The sequence below is a fragment of the Raphanus sativus genome, chromosome 1 (genome assembly GCF_000801105.2).
Source record: "Raphanus sativus cultivar WK10039 chromosome 1, ASM80110v3, whole genome shotgun sequence".
Taxonomy (NCBI): Eukaryota; Viridiplantae; Streptophyta; class Magnoliopsida; order Brassicales; family Brassicaceae; genus Raphanus; species Raphanus sativus.
Genome location: NC_079511.1, coordinates 5,782,051 through 5,805,092, shown reverse-complemented (window position 1 = coordinate 5,805,092; position 23,042 = coordinate 5,782,051). Strand labels below are relative to the sequence as shown.

General features: G+C 34.3%; 4 protein-coding genes and 1 long non-coding RNA gene across 7 annotated transcripts; 3 read left to right on the top strand and 2 right to left on the bottom strand.

Moving 5' to 3' along the window:
* LOC108813132 (uncharacterized) lies at positions 1 to 1,954 on the bottom strand. The gene is made up of 3 exons (XR_001943530.2): positions 1,826 to 1,954; positions 1,265 to 1,369; positions 1 to 1,171 (listed from the first exon to the last, which is right to left on the bottom strand). It is a non-coding gene; the product is annotated as an uncharacterized LOC108813132 (long non-coding RNA).
* On the top strand, positions 1,872 to 5,661 carry LOC108813123 (flavin-containing monooxygenase FMO GS-OX-like 2). Its single transcript, XM_018585586.2, has 7 exons — positions 1,872 to 2,528; positions 4,179 to 4,249; positions 4,353 to 4,508; positions 4,607 to 4,689; positions 4,782 to 4,917; positions 5,022 to 5,198; positions 5,293 to 5,661. The coding sequence occupies exons 1-7, from the start codon at positions 1,976 to 1,978 to the stop codon at positions 5,506 to 5,508; spliced, it is 1,392 nt and encodes a 463-aa protein (XP_018441088.1). The 5' UTR covers positions 1,872 to 1,975; the 3' UTR covers positions 5,509 to 5,661.
* A 924-nt stretch (positions 5,662 to 6,585) lies between these two features.
* Positions 6,586 to 9,552, top strand: LOC108846026 (uncharacterized). Its single transcript, XM_018619264.2, has 12 exons — positions 6,586 to 6,739; positions 6,823 to 6,973; positions 7,348 to 7,426; positions 7,726 to 7,801; positions 7,882 to 7,965; positions 8,042 to 8,146; positions 8,224 to 8,304; positions 8,390 to 8,454; positions 8,543 to 8,612; positions 8,689 to 8,864; positions 8,958 to 9,096; positions 9,192 to 9,552. The coding sequence occupies exons 1-12, from the start codon at positions 6,683 to 6,685 to the stop codon at positions 9,336 to 9,338; spliced, it is 1,230 nt and encodes a 409-aa protein (XP_018474766.2). The 5' UTR covers positions 6,586 to 6,682; the 3' UTR covers positions 9,339 to 9,552.
* Positions 9,553 to 11,322: 1,770 nt separating this feature from the next.
* Positions 11,323 to 15,613, top strand: LOC108810739 (acid beta-fructofuranosidase 4, vacuolar). The gene is made up of 7 exons (XM_057007137.1): positions 11,323 to 11,825; positions 12,291 to 12,299; positions 12,891 to 13,135; positions 13,800 to 14,417; positions 14,525 to 14,937; positions 15,026 to 15,113; positions 15,216 to 15,613. The coding sequence occupies exons 1-7, from the start codon at positions 11,420 to 11,422 to the stop codon at positions 15,432 to 15,434; spliced, it is 1,998 nt and encodes a 665-aa protein (XP_056863117.1). The 5' UTR covers positions 11,323 to 11,419; the 3' UTR covers positions 15,435 to 15,613.
* A 2,935-nt stretch (positions 15,614 to 18,548) lies between these two features.
* LOC108843489 (NAC domain-containing protein 7-like) lies at positions 18,549 to 21,449 on the bottom strand. 3 transcript variants are annotated; one of them, XM_057007133.1, is made up of 5 exons: positions 20,927 to 21,449; positions 19,872 to 20,052; positions 19,505 to 19,776; positions 19,117 to 19,404; positions 18,549 to 18,960 (listed from the first exon to the last, which is right to left on the bottom strand). In XM_057007133.1, exons 2-5 carry the CDS (start codon positions 20,029 to 20,031, stop codon positions 18,646 to 18,648), a joined length of 1,035 nt encoding a protein of 344 aa, XP_056863113.1. In that variant the 5' UTR covers positions 20,032 to 20,052; positions 20,927 to 21,449; the 3' UTR covers positions 18,549 to 18,645. The 3 variants fall into 3 exon arrangements, with proteins under 3 accessions (XP_056863113.1, XP_018472205.2, XP_056863108.1); XM_018616703.2 differs by having other exon boundaries at positions 18,549 to 19,404; positions 20,927 to 21,440; XM_057007128.1 differs by lacking the exon at positions 20,927 to 21,449 and having other exon boundaries at positions 18,549 to 19,404; positions 19,872 to 20,062.
* Between the last annotated feature and the right edge of the window lie 1,593 nt (positions 21,450 to 23,042).

Sequence of the window (23,042 nt, the reverse complement as noted above, 5' to 3'; positions counted from 1 at the left end):
TTTGTATTAATATAAATCACCTCAAATTTTTAGTCGAATACATCTCCAAAGAATTTAATAAATCATAGACGTTGATACTGCATAAAACCTCTAGTTATTCCTTCTATTAGTGTATATACACCCCTCATAGAATTTAAGAAATCATAGACGTTGATATTGCACAGATGTTGATACCATATAGAGCTATAAAAGCAAGTAATATATTTTTTCTGCATTCATGTTATTTATATCTTATCGGGTATTATTACTAATATCTAATAGGACTTTCAAATGATCATGAGAATTTTGAAAAAATTTCAAACTTCTGACTAAGAAAATAAGAACCTGGATTTTCTTAATTTGTAATCATACTTTCATAGGAAATATGTTACGAGAGAATAAAGAACTATAGTTTCCATTCAGTCAAAAAAAGAACTATAGTTTCCAAAAGACAATTAAAATTGATCGGGTACATTAGCCTGAAAAATATTGTGAATAAAAAGAGTACGTCCCATCACCCAACCAAACTGCAAGCAGTGATATTGGTTAATATGGGGGAATTATAATTTCTTATAATTTTAGCTCAAATTTGATATTATTTTTCGAATTTATTTTTAAAAAATTATTATTTTAAAACATACTTTGAAATCAAGATAAAAGTAATTCTCGTAATTAATTATAAATGTTTTTTCTGAATTCTTCTTATCATTTATAAATATTTAAGAATTATTTATAAAAATTTATAAACCTAACCCCACCCACTATATAATCACTAAAATGTAAACCTACATGTTAAAGTATTCAATTTCATACAAGTTTCTAATATGATTTGTAGAGCCGGCTTTAAGATTTTGGAAACCATAAACGAATAAAGAGAAAATTCAATAATTTGGGAATTTTTTTATTTTATTTTATAAATTTGAAAATTTATATCGATATAAAAATTTTCAAAAATTTTAGGGGTCTAAAGCGAATGTTTCGTTAGGCTTATCCGGGCCAGCCCTGAAGATGTGCATAGTGGCATGGATGTTTATAATGAATAGTTATCCACATAACCATTACAATAGCATGTAATTTATTATAAAGACATACTTCATTATTAATAGAAAAGGTTACCTTTTTGAAATGCTATGTTGAATAGTAAACATGATCCTGGACACTGTTAGGTGTTGGATACATTAGTCTGCACGCACTTCAAAAGAAGTAGCCAAAAAGTTATTTACGTTGAATCTTTAAAGATAATTATAACTTCTTTAATTATAAAATTTAAGCATTGTGGAAATACCATAAGATGTAATTGCATGTTTTTCTTCTTGAAGTATTAATTCTTAGTTACTGCATGTTGGATCGCCTATCATGATTATGTGCGCTGGTTCACAATATCAGCCATCTGTAGATGAATAGATAAAAGTTATAATCATCATTTTACAATAGTCTGCCTTCAAATAAATTAATTATGATAAAAGGAGAGTATAATAATCTATATCCAATTGTATCTGAAACACAATTATGTTATTTTCAAACACCAATTCAAAATGAAAACAATGTCATGTCATCTATACCACACGAGATATAGAAGCAGAGAGAATAAACAATGAAATAAAATTTGATGAATGATAACCTATGTTTTAACTATTTGAAACTAAAGCAGTTATAATTCGTAATCCAATCCAGTTTAGCTAGTGATATAAAAATTCACAAAAACGGTATAGTCTCTTATAGACATGCATGGTTGAAGCAATGCTACCTACTTAATTGAATTAGATATTTTTTTTTTTTGCTAAAAGATAAACTGAATTTAATATTCTACAAGAGATTATGTAAGAATTGTCTACAATGAACTGACCCGTCATCACTTAAGGTACATATCCCTCGTTTATAAATTACTCATCGTTATACTTGAAACACACCATCACCTTTCTCTTGATCTCTCCTTCGTTACTATTACAACCTCTTCCTCTTTTATTAGATCGCAATACTTCACTACAGCCTAAACATGGCACAGAGTAGTCCAACCACCTCTCGCCACGTGGCGGTAATTGGAGCTGGAGCCGCCGGGCTCGTGGCTGCTCGTGAGCTACGTCGTGAAGGCCACTCAGTGGTCGTGTTAGAGCGAGGGAGCAAGATCGGAGGCGTTTGGGCTTACACATCTCAAGTGGAGCCTGACCCGCTAAGCCTCGACCCAACCCGACCGGTAGTCCACTCGAGCCTCTACAAATCCCTACGCACCAACATCCCCCGAGAGTGCATGGGTTTCACCGACTTCCCTTTTGCGACCCGACCACACGACGGGTCAAGGGACCCGAGAAGACATCCGAGTCACAGTGAGGTTCTTGCTTACCTGCGAGACTTTGCTAAGGAATTTGATATAGAGGAGATGATAAGGTTCGAGACGGAGGTTGTTAGGGCGGAACAGGCGGCGGACGAGGAGAATAGCGGGAAGTGGAGGGTTAAGTCTAGAAGCTCCGATGGTGTTGCCGAAGAGATATACGACGCCGTCGTGGTTTGTAACGGACACTATACAGAGCCACGTCATGCACATATCGCTGGTAAAAAAACAAACAACTCGTGTCCTGATAGGTTATTATTACATCGTCCCTTTTAATAGTAAACTAGATTCTGACCCGCCTTTAAGAAAGCGGGTATTTTTTTTGTTGTTTTTCAATATAAAAATTGATAATTCTTTATTTTAATTATATAAACTATGACATGATCAAGTCTTAATTATGCGGTTTTGTTACAGTGTGTACAATATGACGAAATTTAAAATGCGTCACAACTATTTTATGTTTGTAAATAAATTAAATAATGGTTTTATCCAGTGTTTTAAAATCCGACCCGGACCCGCAGTTGAACCAGAAAACCTGGTGACCGAAAAAAAATTCAGGTTGGGTTTTGTAAAAAACCCAAAATTTAAAAACCCGCAAAAACCCACTCAAACCAACTAAAACCTAAAACCCGGTACTGGTTGAACCAGTAGATAATTTTTTTTAGTTGTATATCAAATAAAAATAAAAATATAAAAAGTTAAGTTAAGTATTCTAAATATTTATTAAACATAAAATATATACATATCCAAATTATTATTTTATGTTTTAAAGATATTTAGAAAGTAGTAACTTTAGTTTTATATATTTTTATTTTTTATTTTATTAGCTAATATATTATTATATAATAAAACTAATTTATTTATTAATCTGCGGTTCATCCGCGGTTTACCTGCGGTCGACTCAATGACTCAGTAACCCGGTAAATCGTCCGGTTCAGTGTCCGGATCGGTTTTCAAAACATTGGTTTTATCCGAAATACTTACTTGGGCTATTATATAATTTTAAAGATTTATAATTTATATAAAATATTGCTAAACATATAAACTGGCCAATAATATTTTTGATTAAGTCTCATCCTCATGTAGAATTTCAATCTCTAATATCAACTTATTAAAATTATTACAGACTTTAATTTGTGGTATTGATATTAAAAAGTTTATGGAATTTGAATTTGATTATATAAAAACATAACCCATTTAATTAGTTAGCAAACCCATCTAAATGTTGAAACAGACCCACAAAATCGAAAGACCATAATGCCATTAATGAATTTTTTAGTTTGTTCATATCATTAAAGACATTTTTGAAAAATTTAAAATATTCATTAAGGGTATAATTCAGGAATGATCATGTTTTAATGGTATTGATCAAATGAGTTTTTATTTTCATTTCCCAACTTTTTGGTTAAAGTTAAAATACTAACTTGACATTTAATATATTTTAGTTTATTGGTTTTTGATTTGTTCATAATTTCTTTTTAAAAATACTTTTTCGAATTATGTATTTGTTACAAAATAAATAAATAAACTGTGAGTAATTAAAGAGAATTATGTTTGAAAAGTAATGTACAAAATTTAATTCTTACTAGAGAAATGTTTACGTCAATATAAGCAGTTTAGTTTTCTTACTCAATTTTCATTGATTATATTAAGTTAACCTTCAGAATCTTGTTCCTGATCTTATCAAATTTTATTTTGGTTATAGTCTGATTTTATACGACTAGACTCAGTGAGAATACTGCTTGTAAATTTGTCCGTAACCAAAAAGCAGAGTTTTTATTTGTGCAATATATCAAATAGAGTTTTCTATAGGGATGAAATATTCAAACAATCAAGACTTAGGCTTTCCTTTTGTTGTTTTTGTTTACAGGCATAGATTCATGGCCAGGCAAGCAAATTCATAGCCACAATTACCGTGTTCCTGATCCATTCAAAGATCAGGTACCTGCACAAGGATCTAATAGCTATAGTCAGTCTTGTGCTCTCAAATCAATGTTTCTCCTGGCTCAACTCTTATATCGTTTTCTTTTTGTTTCCCTTGCAGATAGTAATAGTGATCGGAAGCTCAGCGAGTGGCGTTGATATAAGCAGAGATATAGCAAGAGTCGCTAAGGAAGTCCACGTCTCGTCTAGATCGTCGACTTCACCTGAGACATACGAGATGCTTCCTGGTTACGACAATTTATGGCTTCACCCAGTGGTACTAACTAACCCGGCCAATGAATGACGCTGATTGTTTTCATTATCCAATTAGTACGTATATATATAAGACTATTAACTGATTCCTCGCTACAATAGATTGAAACTGCCCGTGAAGATGGTTCAGTGGTTTTCCAAAATGGAAAAACGGTTTACGCAGATACCATTATGCATTGTACCGGGTAAGATACAGTTTGTGGCTCATTTCTCCAAGGGAGCTTAAACATCGGAAGACGTTTTCATTGACCCTTTTGATTTTTTTTTTAATGTTCAGGTACAAGTATTACTTCCCGTTTCTCGACACAAAAGGTGAAGTGACGGTCGACGATAATCGCGTTGGACCGTTGTATAAACATGTATTCCCTCCGGCTCTTGCCCCCGGGCTTTCATTCATCGGCTTACCATGGCAGGTTATAACCTTAATAATGTTTCTCTTCTTTTCTTTGTTTTTGTGTGTGGATATCTTCGTTGCTTTTGCATATTTTCATATTGTTTGGTTTAACTTGGTTTCTAGATCACTCCCTTCCCGATGTTTGAGCTTCAAAGCAAGTGGGTCGCAGCGGTTTTATCTGGTCGAGTATCTCTCCCATCGCAAGATGAGATGATGGAAGACACCAAGGCTTTCTACGATAAGCTCGAAGCCTCGGGTATTCCCAAACGTTATACGCATTTGATGCCTGATGACTCCCAGGTACGTACAACTTTCTGACCACTACATTCTGAAAATCTTATCTAAGATAAAATGCTCGTGACTTAACATTCCTTTGGTGAAACTCTTGTCGCAGTTTGAATACGATAACTGGCTTGCGGATCAATGTGACTATCCACGGATAGAGAAATGGAGAGAAGAGATGTTTTACATTGGGTTCAAGAGAATTTATGCACAATCCGCTACATACAGGGATAATTGGGACGACGATCACCTCATCGCAGAAGCATATGATGATTTTGTTAAATTTATGTCAAGCTATCCAGAACTTTTACCGTTGCTGAAAACCTAAAATTAAAAATATGGCTTTGGAAGTTGTGTTGTGTGTATGTTTTGTAAGTGTGGCTGGCTACTATGTTTCCAAAATGCGAATGTGGGACAATATGTAATAATAATGTATATTGGGGGACTATATGTAATAATAATGTATATTGGGGGACTACAAGTAACAGTACGGGAGCATTTGTGAAAGTCTGGCTTCCAGGAGGAAAAAGCGAGTTTGTCATTGCATTATTGCTCACTCATCACTCATGACGTCAGTTACCATTATAGTTATGGACCCACTAAATCTAATTTTGTTCCAATAATTCAATGGCTTTGTTTGTCATCCTTTACAATTCAATGGCTATATATGTTTCAGTGCTATACTTCACTTTTAAAAATCTTCTTTTGATCAACTCACTTTTATAAATCTATTTACCAAAATTCAGACTAATCTAGCAACCTACTTGTATATTAGCAAAACAAACCTAGATGACATTTTTAATTGAAACTTACATTAACTCAAAATAAAAAGGTGTATTGTTAAGAAATAAAAGCTTTCTACAGAAAATATAATTTTATCCAAAAAAACAAAATCAAAGATAATAATATTTTATCCTGCGTAGGACGCAAGACAAACGCTACAGAATACAGTTACACTAACTAAGGCCTAATTTATCCATATGGTTTTATAAACCAGAAAGATTAAATCGATTTTTCTTTTCAGTTTATTGTAATCTGATTTTATTTTTAAAAAACGACCGATCACGGATCAGTTACATTCTGGTTTTGTCCAGAAATATCTTGTATTTGCTTTAAGAAAATGTTAAAAGAAGCTTGGAAAGAAAGAAGAAACTTAACTGATACTTCTTGGTCAGAAATTTGAGATTATGCAATGATCATATCTGATTCTAAAGGGAAAAAAAAAAAAGAAAAGCAACGTGTTTTCTAAGGAAGAGAAGAAATGGGCTGAAGATCTCTACATATCAGGCCCAATACTTATATTTTAGTGAAGTGGGCTGGTTCGTTGGCCCATTGTTAATATTGTTGTTAGGATAAAAACCATCTGTCACAGCAGGAGTGTTTGGTTTTAGTCAATGTCACCACGTCATGTTTAAAACTGAGGGCCCTACCTTAATCCAAAAAGATATCAACGGTTGGATTAGTTCCACTCAGATCGAAGTGAAGCCGAAAAGAAAAAAAACATGCCACTCTCTCTGCAATCTCCGCCTTCTGCAGCAACTCTCTCTGCTTCGATCCAAGTAGCACTCTCTCTCTCTCTCAGTTTGGTTAATTTATATATCTGTGAATGTGTATCTCATGGCTCAGATCTTGATCTGCGCAGAAGGGACGATGGAAGACTGTCGCATCCGGATTCTCCCTCGGTTCTCCTCCCGCCGTTAACTTCAGTACTATCCGGCGATCGATTCCCCGAATTCATGCTTCGGCTAGCTCCTCCTCCTCTTCCTCTCCATCTTATCCATCTCTCGGAGCTGGTATTGTTATATCCTTTGAGATGATCGTGTCTCTCTCATCAATTTGATTGATATTTCTTTTGAAAATATAGCTTCGATTATTTGGTTTTCTTATAGTCAAGCTACCATCTAGAGCTTATTCTAATGTCTGGAATCACCTACCTGTTAGAACAACTATACTTTGACAAAGTTGCTATTTTTATCATAAAATTGCTTTTGTTCTCAACTTATTATTTTTGATACATAAAATTGTTATGTGTGAAAGTGTTAGTAAACAAAAGAATGGTGTCTTTGGTCTATGTATAACTTTGTTGTTGGCTGATACGTTGGTTTGTTAAATTTCTGAACTTTATGGATGTTCATTACAATTGTTTGATGAAATTTTTGTATTTTAGGGGAGAGCAATGAGCTAGATGCTGTATCAGCTTTTAGCGAGATTGTTCCTGATACAGTCGTTTTCGATGACTTTGAGAGGTAAGTAACACGTATCTCTCTACTTCTTACACTTTAGTCATTGTTGTTATCATAAAACCAGAGTCAGAGTTTAGCTTGACGTTGTACTAAGTTTTTTTTTTGTCTTGGATCTAGGGTATAAGAAATAAATTAGGTTTGAGGTAACAAAAGTTTCCATGAATTTGTGACACAGACCAATACTCTTTCTAAAGCTTTAGATACTGTAAAAGTTCCTTCCTTGGTTTGGCAATAGGAGAACTTTTCTGTGGTATAGTTTTAAAGTATTGATTCCTTTTGTTTGTGTATAACTGAACTGACAGGTTCCCGCCAACTGCAGCTACTGTTAGCTCTGCTCTCCTCCTTGGCATCTGCGGTCTCCCTGACACAATCTTCCGGGTACGCATTTTCAACGTTTTGATATTTAAAAAGCAATATATATATATGATGATTGACTCTCTTTAACATCATATGATTAGAATGCTGTGGACATGGCTTTGGCGGACTCTACCTGTGCCGGGCTTGATACCACTGAGTCCAAACTCTCTTGCTTTTTCGATAAGGTTGATTTTTTTCTGAACAACTTATCTGTTTATTCTCCATTTTATCAATTTACTGATGAGAAAAAAGTGCATGCAGGCTATTGTAAACGTAGGTGGAGATCTTGTCAAACTCGTTCCAGGTCGTGTATCAACTGAAGTGGATGCACGTCTTGCTTATGACACTAACGCCATCATCCGTAAGGTAGTTTCTAACAAACGAGAGAGTATATATCTTTTAAATCTCTTGACCTGTGGATGATGTTTATGGATTTCTCTAAGGTACATGATCTGTTGAGACTATACAATGAAATCGATGTACCTCACGACCGGTTGCTGTTCAAAATCCCTGCAACCTGGCAAGTAAGTGTCCCGTCCTTCATCAGCAAAACACTTAAAACAAAGTTAAAGGTATCTTCTTGCTTATCGTTTGCTCTCTCATTATTAGGGTATTGAAGCTGCAAAGCTGCTGGAATCCGAGGGAATTCAAACCCACTTGACCTTCGTTTACAGGTAGAGGTACCCTTTGAACTAACGTATACGTATGATTCTTTCTCAAAACACCATTTTTTTAAAACATTGCATCATTTTCAAACATCAGCTTTGCTCAAGCTGCAGCAGCCGCTCAAGCCGGTGCCTCTGTCATTCAGATTTTCGTCGGTCGCCTCAGGGTAGGTAACACTATTTTTGTTCAAGTAAACTTTCATTTATATATGCTAAAGTTTTAACATCTTTTGAACTCTTTAGGATTGGGCGCGTAATCATTCAGGAGATGCAGAGATTGAAACTGCTGTTAAATCCGGGGAAGATCCAGGTTTGGCCTTGGTCAGAAGATCGTATAACTACATTCACAAGTACGGTTACAAGTCCAAGCTGATGGCTGCTGCTGTCAGAAACAAACAAGACTTGTTCAGTCTTCTCGGGTAAAAAACTCAAAACTGAAAATTATATATAAAAAAAAAAAAAACAAGATCTTGTTTTCATTCTCTAACTCTAGTTTGTTATTATATCCTCAGGGTTGATTATGTGATTGCACCTTTGAAGGTACTGCAATCTCTCAAAGACTCACCAGCTATTCCTGACGATGAGAAATACTCTTTTGTTCGGAAACTTTCTCCTGAGACCGCGACGCACTACAACTTCACCAACAAAGAGGTTTTAGTTCTTGTTTCTGAGAGACTAAACTTTTGGTTTAGCTAGACCGTTTGTGTTAATACTTTTTTTGGTTTGGTTTGGTTCTGGTTTTTTAGCTGATCAAATGGGACCAGCTGAGCTTGGCTTCAGCTATGGGTCCTGCATCAGTGGAGCTTTTATCAGCTGGTGTGGAAGGTTATGCGAACCAAGCGAAACGTGTTGAAGAGTTCTTTGGGAAGATTTGGCCACCTCCAAATGTCTAAAAACGAAGCTTTGATCTTCTTCTCTACGGATCTTAAATCAATAAGAGAGAGAGAGAGAGCTAGACTCCATGCTACTTAACCTCTTTGTTTGCGTTATTTCGTTTTCCTGTGCCTTGTTAATCACGGTTCCTGGTCTGAAACTTGAGCCACAAGATAAAGAGACCAATAAAGCTGAAGTAAAATCAATCAATTATCATGTTGTTTGTTCTGAAAATTATAATATTTCCTAATATTTCCTCCTATATAGAGCGAATTGGATGAACAAGTGTATGTAGTTACGGGTTACACTAGATGCGGTCTTTGAATAAGCTTATGCTATTGTTGTGGTACAATTCTATTTGTATCACCATTCTATATCTTATGTTATTGTTGTTGTTTGTTTGGCTGTCAATAGTTTTTTTAAGATAAAAAAAAAGAATCGTTTTATTACAATGTAGTAGCTCGATTTCATTACAATTTGAATAAGGTCAGTGAAGTGAGAGTGATTGATTGATTGCATATCCTTTTCATGTACATTTTCTAGAAATTATTTTCTAGAGACAGATAATAGATTCTAGTTCTAGAGGGAGACAGAACATGTGGTGCCTGCCAGAAACCTATCGGTCATTTTACATGTGGATCTAGTTTTTCCCACATCCAACAATTATACAAAGATCTCTTGTCTTTTCCAATTTGGTGATTTAACGTGAAAGGATGTAAAACTCTCAAATCCCTTCAGTCCCACATGCAAAATTGGTATGGGGCTAGAAGAGGTTTCACGTGTTATTGTGATTGTTTAATCTCTGTATAAAATCGGTGCTGATTCATTACTTCTCTCACATGTATTTTGCACACTATCGTGATTGATACAATGTATGCTATTTTAAACAAATGTTTTCATGTGCTTCACCAAACTAACAAGTGGTTAAGTGTATAGTTAATTGCATAGCTAATTAGCCTAATTTTCCCAGTGAAACTAAAAGTATCTCTTTCAAGTTAGATCGTCTCGTGAATATGGGTTGGGTAACTAATTATCCGTTCAGTAAATTTAAAGTTACATATTTCGAGCGGCCAAATCAAATCAACGGTTCAATGTTGAAACTAGAGAAATTACATGATTTGATGTTTCTGGCTACTAAACTTTTGAAAGGTCAATGTTTTCGTGTTCGTCGAGTATTTCTATAGATTATTCTTAATTCAGTATTACTTGCTCTATTTAAGTTGGAAAGTTCTGTTGAGGGAAAAAAAGCCTGACCAGAGAAAATAAAAATTGGTAATATCCATCTTACACGGGAGTAAAAATCTTGCAGAATGGAACTAGGAATAAGGAATTACTAGTTTCGTGTAAAAATGAAAGGAATTTTCGGATTTGAATATCTGATCTCTTAATCCTCAATTTAGTGAATTGGAATGTTTTTTATTTCCGGTGTATAAGTAACACGCGCATACTATATAAAATATGAAATTCCTTTCGTATATTTGGAATGTATGAACCTACAACCATTAAACTATTAATCTTTGTCTAAATGGTTGAATTGTTTCTTTTCTTTGTTAACGCTTTTTTTTTTGACAAAAACAGGGCCTTTGTTAACGCTTTATATCAATTGATTTGTATAAGATAAGTACGTGGACAATTCAATGTAAAACTCGCATCATTGTCATACCCATTTAATTAACAGATAAGGACGAATACAATTATTTTTCACACTAAGCTCTTTTATTTGTTTACGTTTCCTAACTAATGCAGTATAGAAATGGTAAAATAAAAACTAAAATAGAAATACAGAAAAACAACAAAAATGAAAATTTGTTTCTTTACTAGAAAAAACTTTTAAGCTATAAAATGATTTTTCTAATAATAATTTAGACAAGTCATTATTACAGAGATATCACAGTAATAAATATGTAACTAACCTCTCTACTTTTGACATCTGGACGCATTCCAGCGAAGCAGGAAGACATAGATCCATCTTTCTCTTCTCTTGTATGATTGATGATTATTAATACATACACTGCCTGCATATATATATAAAAGCCATTTGCCTTTTCTCGTGCCATCGAAATCTCAAAAAGAAAGAAACTCGAAAACGAGAAAAAAAACCATGGCGAGCTCTGACGCTCTCTTGCCAATCTCCGCCAGGGAAGAAGACCCTCTATTATCCGACGGGTCAAGATCCGACCCGAATGCGGAAACCCATCGCCGAAGAAGGCCCGTGAAAGGTCTCCTCGCCGTCTCATTTGGGCTTTTGTTCATCGCCTTCTACGTCGCTCTTATCGCCACACGCGACGGATCTACTAGATCCAACGTCGACGACGCTGAGATCAAAAGCGATGGAACAGCGACCGCAACGTCACGTGCCCGACTCGCCGGCGTCTCGGAGAAAAGCAATGATCAGTTGTGGAAGCTTTCCGGTGACAGGAATACGGTGGCGTTCTCTTGGAACAACAGTATGTTGTCGTGGCAACGAACGGCGTTTCATTTCCAACCAGAACAGAACTGGATGAACGGTACGATAAAACTAATTTATTTATTTTATTTTAGGTGTTTTGTTAATTTAAAAGAAGAAGAAAAGTCTTCCTTTCTTTTTGTTACAAATTCAATGAATATTTTCATTCTTCCTTTTCATGTAGATATTCTTTTCCATTTTGACAAAAAAGTATATATTCTTTTTCCATAATCTGGGAGATAGTGTTGGAACTATCTTCAAATTTCCAAATTATTCAACAGGGCTTTGATTCATTCAAATCTAGCGAATTTCATTTAGTGCATATTGTAGTTTAATCATATGTACTTGTAACGATTTAAAAGTTCTAGTTATTAGTAAACATATGAATTGAGTAATTAATCTATAACCTTTGTTTACAAAAATAAAAATTAATCTATAACCGTGTTCTAATGGTTCTGCTGTTTTTTTTTTCTGTTTCCGTTTATCCAATATGGTGTTGCTCAATGGCATGCTTTTCTCTCTGCAGATCCTAATGGTAAGTTTCACTTTCATTTATTTTTATGATTTTTTTTTCTGTTAAGAATGAATTTTCCTTAGATTTTCTGAATTTTGGTATAGTTATGTTTTTCTTGATGTATATTATGAATTATTTATAAGAAATAATTGGAGGGACAAGAAGTAGTAGATCACAGAACATTATATCACACAATCCACGTTGTAGCCAAAGTATAATGGTCAGTACAAAAATATATCTTACTTTACATCCAAAAGAGTAAAAAGTTCACTGAGAAAATCAGAACAGAGTTATCTCACAACCAATCGCCAAATTATTATATATTTTTAGTTTAATTGATTTTGCCAGTTTGTATCCCACGTGAGATCCACATGCTAGAGATATCGCGCAAATCATTGGTTGCCACAGAAAAGTAATCTTGATTGTATAAATCCTTATGAATGCATAGTTTGGATCTTGTCTGAAACTGGATAAAGCCAGTGGGGTATACTAAACTATTCTATATTTCGACTTGATACCTACAACTTTTCTTATATGCTAATACAATCCCCAGCCTTTCGGAGTTATACTTATTTTGACCCCAACAAAATAAATATTCTCCTCATTGTTCAGGTCCATTGTTCTACAAAGGATGGTACCATTTCTTCTACCAGTATAACCCGAACGCAGCAGTATGGGGCGACATTGTTTGGGGTCATGCCGTGTCTAAGGACCTAATCCACTGGGTCCATTTGCCCTTAGCCATGGTCGCTGATCAATGGTACGATGCCAATGGTGTATGGACCGGCTCAGCCACATTCCTCGAAGATGGCTCAATCGTTATGCTCTACACTGGTTCTACGGACAAATCCGTGCAGGTATGTAACACACAAATAGTATTTCGAGTTTACATTCATGTTTAAAATTTTGGAACAGAATCAAACCGATGGATCGTGTCTATAGTAAATTGGAAAGAAAAATCCAAAAATCTAACGATTTTCCTAGACAAAAGCTCGATGCTCTTGAATAGAGGATCCAATAGGTTATTAATATAAGTTTAGGCCTTACCGGTCCAACATTTTCAAATTTTTCTTAATGCCCTATGCTTATTTCAAATTTTATCCCCTTATTATTCATGTAAAATCTTTATAATGTCCTATTTATAACTTAAATTATTACTTCAAATCATGATGCTTTAAGCGGTCGGTTCTTTTGCCTATGTTTCGGACCTGGCCGTTTAGGTGACATTATCATTCTGGCTGATGTCTTCCACATGAGAATCTTTTATAAATCGTTCAAGTGAATGCAATGATTAACGAGAATAATGAATGAGATAATTAGTCGGAAAATAAATGAGATAATTAGTCGAAAATAAATGAGATAATTAATTCATAACAAACATTATTTTGGAATATTTGTATTGATGTTAGACAAATCGTTAAGTTAATGAGTTTTTATCGCCAGATTTTTGGTAAGTTGGATACTGAACATGTGTAGGTCTAGTGATTTATCAATGCATGATGCTAATGTGATGTTTTTCAGGTCCAAAACCTTGCCTACCCTGAGGACCTCAACGACCCACTTCTACTGAAATGGGTCAAGTACTCGGGCAATCCGGTTCTTGTACCTCCACCGGGTATTCTCCCCAAGGACTTCCGTGACCCAACAACTGCATGGAAAACATCAGCTGGAAAATGGCGGATCACTATTGGTTCCAAGATCAACAGAACCGGGATCTCACTCGTGTACGACACGACTGACTTCAAGACTTACGAGAAACTCGATACATTGTTACACAAAGTTCCAAACACCGGGATGTGGGAGTGTGTTGACTTTTATCCAGTGTCTAAAACCTTGGTTAAGGGGCTCGACACATCGGTCAATGGACCAGATGTGAAGCACATCGTGAAGGCTAGTATGGACGACACAAGAATCGACCATTATGCCATAGGAACATATTTTGATTCGAACGGGACATGGATCCCGGATGATCCTACGATCGATGTTGGGATTAGTACTAGTTTAAGATATGATTACGGAAAGTTCTATGCTTCGAAGACGTTTTATGACCAGAACAAGGGTAGGAGAATCTTGTGGGGTTGGATTGGTGAATCTGACAGTGAATCTGCTGATGTACAAAAGGGCTGGTCTTCTCTTCAGGTATGTCTTGATACCTTGACATAACGTGGTGTGAAATTTAGGTTTTTGTTTTGTTATGGTTGCTTCTAATCCAGGGTAGCTAAAAAAATTGGTTATATGATGATTAGGGTATCCCAAGAACCGTTGTTCTCGACACAAAGACAGGTAAGAACTTGGTTCAATGGCCAGTGGAAGAAGTAAAGTCTCTTAGATTAAGTAGCAAGAAGTTCGATATGGAAGTGGGTCCCGGATCATTGGTACACATTGATGTGGGTTCTGCGGCTCAGCTCGATATAGAAGCAGAGTTCGAGATCAACAAAGAATCTCTAGACAAAATCCTCGGAGACGCTTCGGCAACAGTTGAAGCTGAGGAATTTAGCTGCCAGAAAAGCGGAGGCTCCACCGTTCGTGGTGCTTTAGGACCGTTTGGATTCTCGGTTCTCGCCCATGAAAGCTTGTCGGAGCAAACTCCCGTTTACTTTTATGTGGCTAAAGGAAAAGATTCTAAGCTCAAAACATTCTTCTGTACAGACAGCTCAAGGTATATATTATTTTCTTCAAATTATTATAAAGTAATAATGTCTAATTATGTTATCTAATATCATGAAATGTAACATTTATTGTAACAGGTCATCTTTCGCAAACGATGTCGTTAAACCGGTTTACGGTAGTTCTGTACCGGTTCTGAAAGGGGAGAAACTGACCATGAGAATATTGGTAATTTCTTCAAATCAGCACAACTTCATATAGACTTTTATATATAGTTTCATTAATACCATAAAGTATTGAATTAGTTAATGAATGTATTGTTTTTAATAGGTGGATCACTCGATAGTAGAAGCATTCGGACAAGGCGGAAGAACATGCATAACGTCAAGGGTGTATCCAACAAAAGCAATCTATGGAGCAGCGAAGCTTTTCTTGTTCAACAATGCCATTGATGCGACTATTACGGCATCGTTTAATGTGTGGCAGATGAACAGTGCTTTTATTCATCCTTACTCTGAGGAGGCTGTCCGTGCTCTCTCTCGCACCTGATTATACACCCACCTCCAGCAATTTTTTTTGTAGATTTACTTGTAATAAATTATGTTTTTATGTTCCTTTTCCAATTTAATCGTTTAATTATTCAATTGGGTTTGATTTGATTCATCATATTCATATGTAAGATAAAAGGTGATTGTTGAGAGCTTTTTTCTCAATATCGTTATTTAACATTTTGGCTGTATTCAAATTATGAATTCCTTTTAGAGGAAACTGGAACAAGTTGGACCTTCAGACCAGCAGAGAGGATTTAAGAACAGAGCATTTTTTGGCTCATCATAAAAAGTTTACTACATCACTCTCTCTGTTTTTGGTTTACCAATTCTGGTTTAATGTCTATAATGTTCATAAGCTTGGAGAGACAAACAAGATATTAAAACATTGAGCTTCCATGAAAGTTTCTGTAACTTGTGTGGATTATTTGAAACTGATGATGTTTGAACATTTTGTGCTTCGAAGGGACCCGGCAAGAGTGAAAGACAGAACAGAGAAGATGCCATACGCTGTTGTGGTAAGGCAATGAGAACACGAATCCGGAATCAGAAATCCGAAAAATGTAGTACATGTTGGTTCTTATCGAACCGTATGTCACCGATATTATTGGAAGGTTATTTCTCTACACAATGTCTAGGAATCGAGGTGTAACAACAATCATGCAACTGTATGTTAATAGTAGGATTGAATTGTTAGAAAATCCCGGAAAATAAAAATAAAAATAAAGAAATAACACTGACAAACAGTGATCAGTGCTGTTTCTCAAGACAAATATTCTAAAAGCCTGCTTAACCGGTGAATATCCCCCCTAGGTTGCCCCCTAGCACGCACTCTCAGGTCAATAGTTTTTTGTTTTTGTTTTGAGAAATCTCTCAGGTCAATAGTTTAAAGAAAAATATCTTTTAACATAAAAGTATAAAACTAGCATGAGTCCCAAACAAAAAGCACACTAGCACTTTTAAAATAAATTAAAAAAAACTGGTTGCCCAAATGAATATACTATGAAATTTGACATTTTCTTTTGCTTTATCTTAAAGTCTTGATTAACAAATTTGCCCTAACAAATACATGCTTTTAATATGATAGTTCACAATCAATTTTGCAGTACACGGTAAACAATCGATAAATAGTTACTTCAAACTTTGTTAGATTCAAAACATATTATGGTCTTGGGATTTGTGGCCTATGTATAAAGAAAGTAAAAAACACACTAATGATGACACTTACATGCTTTTGTCTCATATTATGCGTAGTATTACTCGGATTTTCTGATATGTATAGGCAGCACTGGTGGTTGATTACTATAGATCAAAACAAAATATAGAATGGGTTACTAATTTGTTTGTTTAGTCAGTAATGAGTATAAATTTTGGATTTATATATCCAAGCTTCTCCATTGGACCGTGTTTGTCAAACCTAAAGAGCACGCCAAATGATGATGTTCCGTGCACCAAAATAAATGCGGGTTTTCAATCATTTTCTCATATTTCTGAAAACATAAATTTAAGAAATATCAGTAGATGGTAAAAAAAAAAAATTCACATCGATAAATGACAAACTCGTTACTTTTCGTTGGAATATCTTGCAGCATAGCGCTATTGAGTGTCTTGAGAAACGTACGATGAATATTTTATGGAACGGACAGTAATAATTCGCGTCAAAACAACACTAAAATATGAATACATTAGACTCAAATAAAAATAATATGGAGATTTGGGTTCAAACTGGTTTAAAAGATCTGGTTTGGTCCTCTTATTAGATTTGGGTTGGACGTTTAAAGAGTAATGGTTTATATCGTTGCAAATCACTATATCTCTTGTATAGTTGTATATAGTATATTGAAGAGTAGTTTCATTTGAATATATTTTCTAAATTGTCTTTTACTCTATAACCTTGCATTTTCGCTAAAATAGCAAAAATATGAACTAATACGGCTGATTGTAACAGATAAGGCAGTCCACATAACTCATACACGAATCATGATAATAAGGTTAATCCTGTAACAATCATAATATATATGTGATTTTTTATAGATTCAACTTATCTACTAAAATAGTTACAGGATAAACCTTATTATCATAATTCTTATTATCAATGGCTAAAATAGTAGATAAGCTGAATCTAAAAAAAACAATTTAAATTTGGTTATAAGTTTGGTTGTGGAACTTGAAATATTTGCATCTTTTTCATTTTTGGATCAAGCTATATGCACTATGTATAAAAGTATACAGGTACACATATTAACTCATGCATGTTTTTAGTAATATTTAGTCTCAAAGTTTACTTCTATTAATCGCGGTAAAAGTGTTAGAAAAACTATCGAAGTAAATTATAATCTACGGTTTCTTTTTGTGCCGACCTTGAAGCAAACACAATAAGTATAGAATTCTTCATGAGAAAAAGTGAATACCTTTAGTTTCTTCCTTGTGACCAGAAGAAACAAAGAAAAGTTTTTTTTTTTTCCTTCTTTTTCCAGGGTATGTCTCTATATAACACAATTCTTCGAGCCAAGATGTCATTAAACTTGTGTACCTCCTTCAAGCTACATTCTATTCTTCATTTTCTTTTTCACTATTTATGGTTATACATATCCTTCAAGCTTCCTTGGGGTTATTATCCCCATGAACACAAGTCCGGTAAGTGGTCAGACCACCTGTCATATTTGAATATTTATTCTGAATTTTCTATATATATACTTATGACTTGTAGATTGTGTGTATATTACTATTGTACATGTTTATAAATACATAATTCAAGCATAATTGTCCACAATATGATGAAATTCAAGAATCTTGATTTTTAACTTTAATATGGAGCACTTCTAAAGAATAAATTGAGTTGTCTATATAGTTCAGTGAGAGTGACAAAATAATTTGAAATTTCTCTTTCTGTGGGCATATGTGTACATATTTAACTCGAAGAATATATTAAACGAAAATAATAATGGACAATTGTCTACTAAAAAACATTGGAGTTACATTTAGTTTTAGAGTATATATGGTTAATCATATCCAATACACGTATATATGCATCGATACGCCATGTAAATATGCATATAACATAAGTTCAATAATGTAGTAAGAATCAATCAAAGCAAATATAAATCTGTACCATCGTCATCGTCATCGTCATCTACACTTGATTAGTGTTCGCGTGCACGTATATAAATATATGTATATATGCATTTATATGTAAAGTCTTCTCTTTCTGCTTACTTCCATAGATCATTCTGACAACTCGAAGATGTAGAAGCAGCATATTCTTCCCCCATGTCTGAAACCCTCTTCTGATCTTTTTCTTCATCAACTTGGTGCTTCACGTTGCTTGTGTCCTTGGCATTTTTCTGTAGAGAAGCAGAAGTTGTGGCCGCCGCATCCTCGTTGCTGAGCTGAGAAGCAACAAATTTATCGAGAACTCTCCAGTCTGTGACTTGATCCACCCCTTGCTCGTTCTCGCTATTCATGTATAGAGTGCTGAAACTCTGATTCCCTTGATTCAGCTGTTCTTCATGCGCGAGATTCGGCTGCTGCAAGTTTGCAATCTCACTCGAGTTATTATCGTTGTTGCTTGTTCCGTAAGGAAGAGAGTTGTTATTATTAGCTTGTTGGACATTAGGGCTCTCAAGCTGAGGAAGTTGGAATAATGATAAAGGGGATTCATGAAAAAGATCATGTTGTTGTACCAGGTGGTTGTATTGTAGCTCTAGCTCTTGCTTGCATTGCAAGTTAGGATTATTGAGAGCGTAAACAGATGAATTGAAGCCGTATGACAACTGCTGTTGGTGCTCTTGCTGGTGCTGCTGCTGCTGGTGATTGGGAAGGATTCGCCGTAGACCATTTGTCTCAAGCTCAGAGGCCATAAAAGAGAGCTGATCGCCATACCAATGTGAAGGCGATGAGTCGTAATCTCCCATTCGTCTAACTGCAGCCAATCTCTTCTTGAAAACCCTACACACGACCCATCCTTCTTCCTACAACCAAATATCGTATAATGGGAGAGATTAGAGTTTGTTGTATATAAAAACCAAATAAATTGTAAAGGGAAGTTATGTTGTAGGGTCGATATAGTACCTGAGGAGTTCCATTTTCATCGGTTTCTAAGCGGTATTCGTGCATGATCCAATCGGATTTTTGTCCATTTGGGGCTCTTCCCTTGTAAAACACAAGTGTTTTCCTCATGCCAATAAGACTATGCCTCAAATATATAGCTTTATCTCTTCCAGTGGCTTTCCAAAACCCTACTTTTGTTGCTCTATTGGTTCGAGTCCCTGTGGGATACTTCTTGTCTTTATGGCTAAAGAAGTACCAATCACTCTGCTCTTCATGTCCAATTTTGCACAACTCTATTTTCACAAAGAAATGGAACTTCTCATAAAACGTTCCGTATGAAATTAAAATAAAGGAATGAAGGCTATACAGATAATGGGACTTGGCAAACCTTGAAGATCCCATGGCTCAATCTTGTAAAGATCAATGTCCTTTATGAAATCGATTTCTATTCTGTTTGATGCAACTTTTTTTCTTAGGTAATAGTCTACAAGTTCTTCGTCTGTTGGGTGAAATCTAAAACCCGGGGGAACATGAGAAAATGAATTCATCCTTTGTGATCGATTAATAACCTGCTTATAAGAAAACAACATAAAATGAAAACAAAATCATGCAACTAAGAACACAAGGTATAATGTTATAGCTAGTTACATTTATTACATAGTTATGTGATTTGGTTATGATTTAACATCTATGCTTAGTTTATAAGAGGATAAATTACATTCAGAACTGACAGAACTACAGTCGTACATTTACTTATGTCAAGAAATAGTTTTGTTACATATATGATATATGAAGAAGACCAATCACATGGTAAACTATCTTTCTTCGAGAATGATTAAATTCATTTTTATTTAGGTTCGTGGTATAGAATTGAACTTTCCCAAAAACTAAAATCAGCTAAGCAAACCGAATAATTCCCAGTTATCATATGATAATACTAAAACGATTTAATTAGATTCATGCACTAGATCGAGTAATTAAAATAAAATTCTGCTTAACTATTGCTTCACTTGTATAATATTATCTTGGATATTTAATTGCATGTAGGTATTAACAAAACAAGTAAATTTCAGAAGATGAAGAGGAAAACAAACTGTAAATATTTGAATGAGGTTGATTTTCTAGATTGTCTATAAAATCCTATAAAAATTTCTATTTAACAAAACATACAAAAAACCTACTTAGTTATCAATTTATTAAATTAATATATTAGATTTATATGATATTTTGCTTCGCTTGTAGCATCAGCACACTGAGTATGATGAGATGAATAATATGATGACAATCAAGGTGATTGTTGAAGATGATGATAAAGGATTAAAGATGATTCAAAAGGTCTTTTTTTTTTTACCTAAACAAGGAAAAAAAAACTAGTAAAATTATTTGTGAAGGCAGGTGAGGATAGGGAAAAAAATAGAGGTTGACAGAGAATTAGGGTTTTACCTGAAGAAACTCCAGATGCAAGATGATTCAACTGAAACCTTTTCAACAGCTCCTAACAAAATTGTATGTTTTCGGCTATTGTATGTTCTTCTCATCAGAAGTCTGAACACTTCAGCACAAAACTATCGAGAGAGAGAGAGTAAGAGAGGGAGAGATCGAAGGACCCTGAAAGTAGAATGGACAAGATTTGACAGTTCTCCTCGGGAATAGGTGACTGGAAAGAGATATTAGATCACGAGAGAGAAAGAAGAAATGATAGAAAGAATGGGAAAAGGAGAAAGAGAGTAAGGTTATATAAAGAAGATCAATAGATGAAGAAAAGAAGGAGAGCGCAGACAACAAAAGATGACAATCGTGTCCTACTAATCTATTATTTTTTATCTTCTTCTCCCTTTCCCTTTCCCTTTCCCTTTCCCTATCAATCAAACTTTCTTTCTTCCTCTCAGAGAGAGAGAGAGAGAGAGGCAGAGAGAGACTTTATTTGTTGCAAAAGCTTTGGGAGATGAGAGAGGAGGATAAGGGGATAAAGTAAGATTTAGAGAGAGAGAGAGAGAGCTGGCAACATCCATTACCACCCACCAGCTCTTGATGGATATGCTTGATCATAAATATTAAGGTTCTTTATTTGTTTGTCCTCGCATCAAGCTTATTTCCTTGGTTTCAGTTTCACATTTTTGTGACCAGAATGTTATATCATTACTAAAATTAACTTAACTAGTTTTTAATCCGAAGATACATATTGCTAGTTTGATTGTATATGTTTTCTAGAAATCTTTGTAGATATATCTCTACATGTACATTTGAACTTTACTGCACAAAAACACTTAATGCTAAATGACAGTCAGTCATGTTATGTACATATAATTCATAGTTTTTTCCTTATTTCAAAAACTTATGATGATAATATATTTGAAGGTTTGTCATAAATATATTTGAAGGTTGATTACGTCAACTAGTCCCAGTGTTCATCCATGGATCTCATATAGTTGTTGAGAGGTTGTCCAAAGACAAAATATAGAGCATGCGGACCAATATAAAGGTGGAAGTCATTCACTATTCCATAGAGTTTAGCGCAATCAAATTTTGAAAAATACCATTAGTTCATTCAAATATTATATCTATTAGTAATGTAAAATTGACAAATATATATGTGAAGTTGTTTTCTTTTTTTTTTTTTTTGGCAATGTGTTTCAGTAATTTTAGTGCACACGACTAACAAGGTACTCTTTCAACTATAATAGTTTTTCACTACAAGTGAAATTATTCATTTGTAATTCGTTAGGTATACATACATAAAACAACACAAGATGTGTATTTTCTACTATATTCAATTCTTTTTTTTCAAAGTATACATAATAAAAATATTTATATATGCATTAAGATAATCATTTGAAAGAGTCCGAAACAATGTGGTCGAATGGTAAAAAGATAAATTTAGAATGCTAATATATTTTGAGTTCTATTCAATTGATATGCAAAACTACAATATGTTAGATACTCATATGGATATAAACTTTTGCTTACGGCTTATTTATATATTTGAAGATATAGTTTGTTTTAAGTTGCATTTCTTTAAAGAATTAGTTTTTACTTTTTTTGTAGATGTGAGATTTATCCTGAATCACTAAAAATAAAAAAAACTAGAACTTGATCCATGCTTTATGTGCGGATGTTTAATTTGTGTTCAACGTAAATTCATAAACCACTGGTTTTATAAAAAATATCATGTATATTTTTTTATGTTTAATAATTTACATATAGAATAGAATATAATTATAATATAAAATTTTTGATAATAACTTTTTGTTTGTCCTAACCTTTTATATATTATTTAATATCTCTTAAAGTTCCCGATGTATGATATAATATCCCTAATAGATAGTTTACCGATTCAATTCAGTCACACCTTATCAAGGAAGGTTGAAGATCAAAATAAAGAAATGTTTTTTCTTTCTTAAATTGTTCAGTAATCGTTCTTCTCTCTGAATTCATCCTCTTCTTCTTTTGGCCTGTTTTATCTATGCTCTGATATTCTTTTAGTTGGTTTATTTGTTCGCGTATTGTATTGTCAATGAAAAATAAAAATATAAAATAGTTTATCAAAAAGTATTTTAAT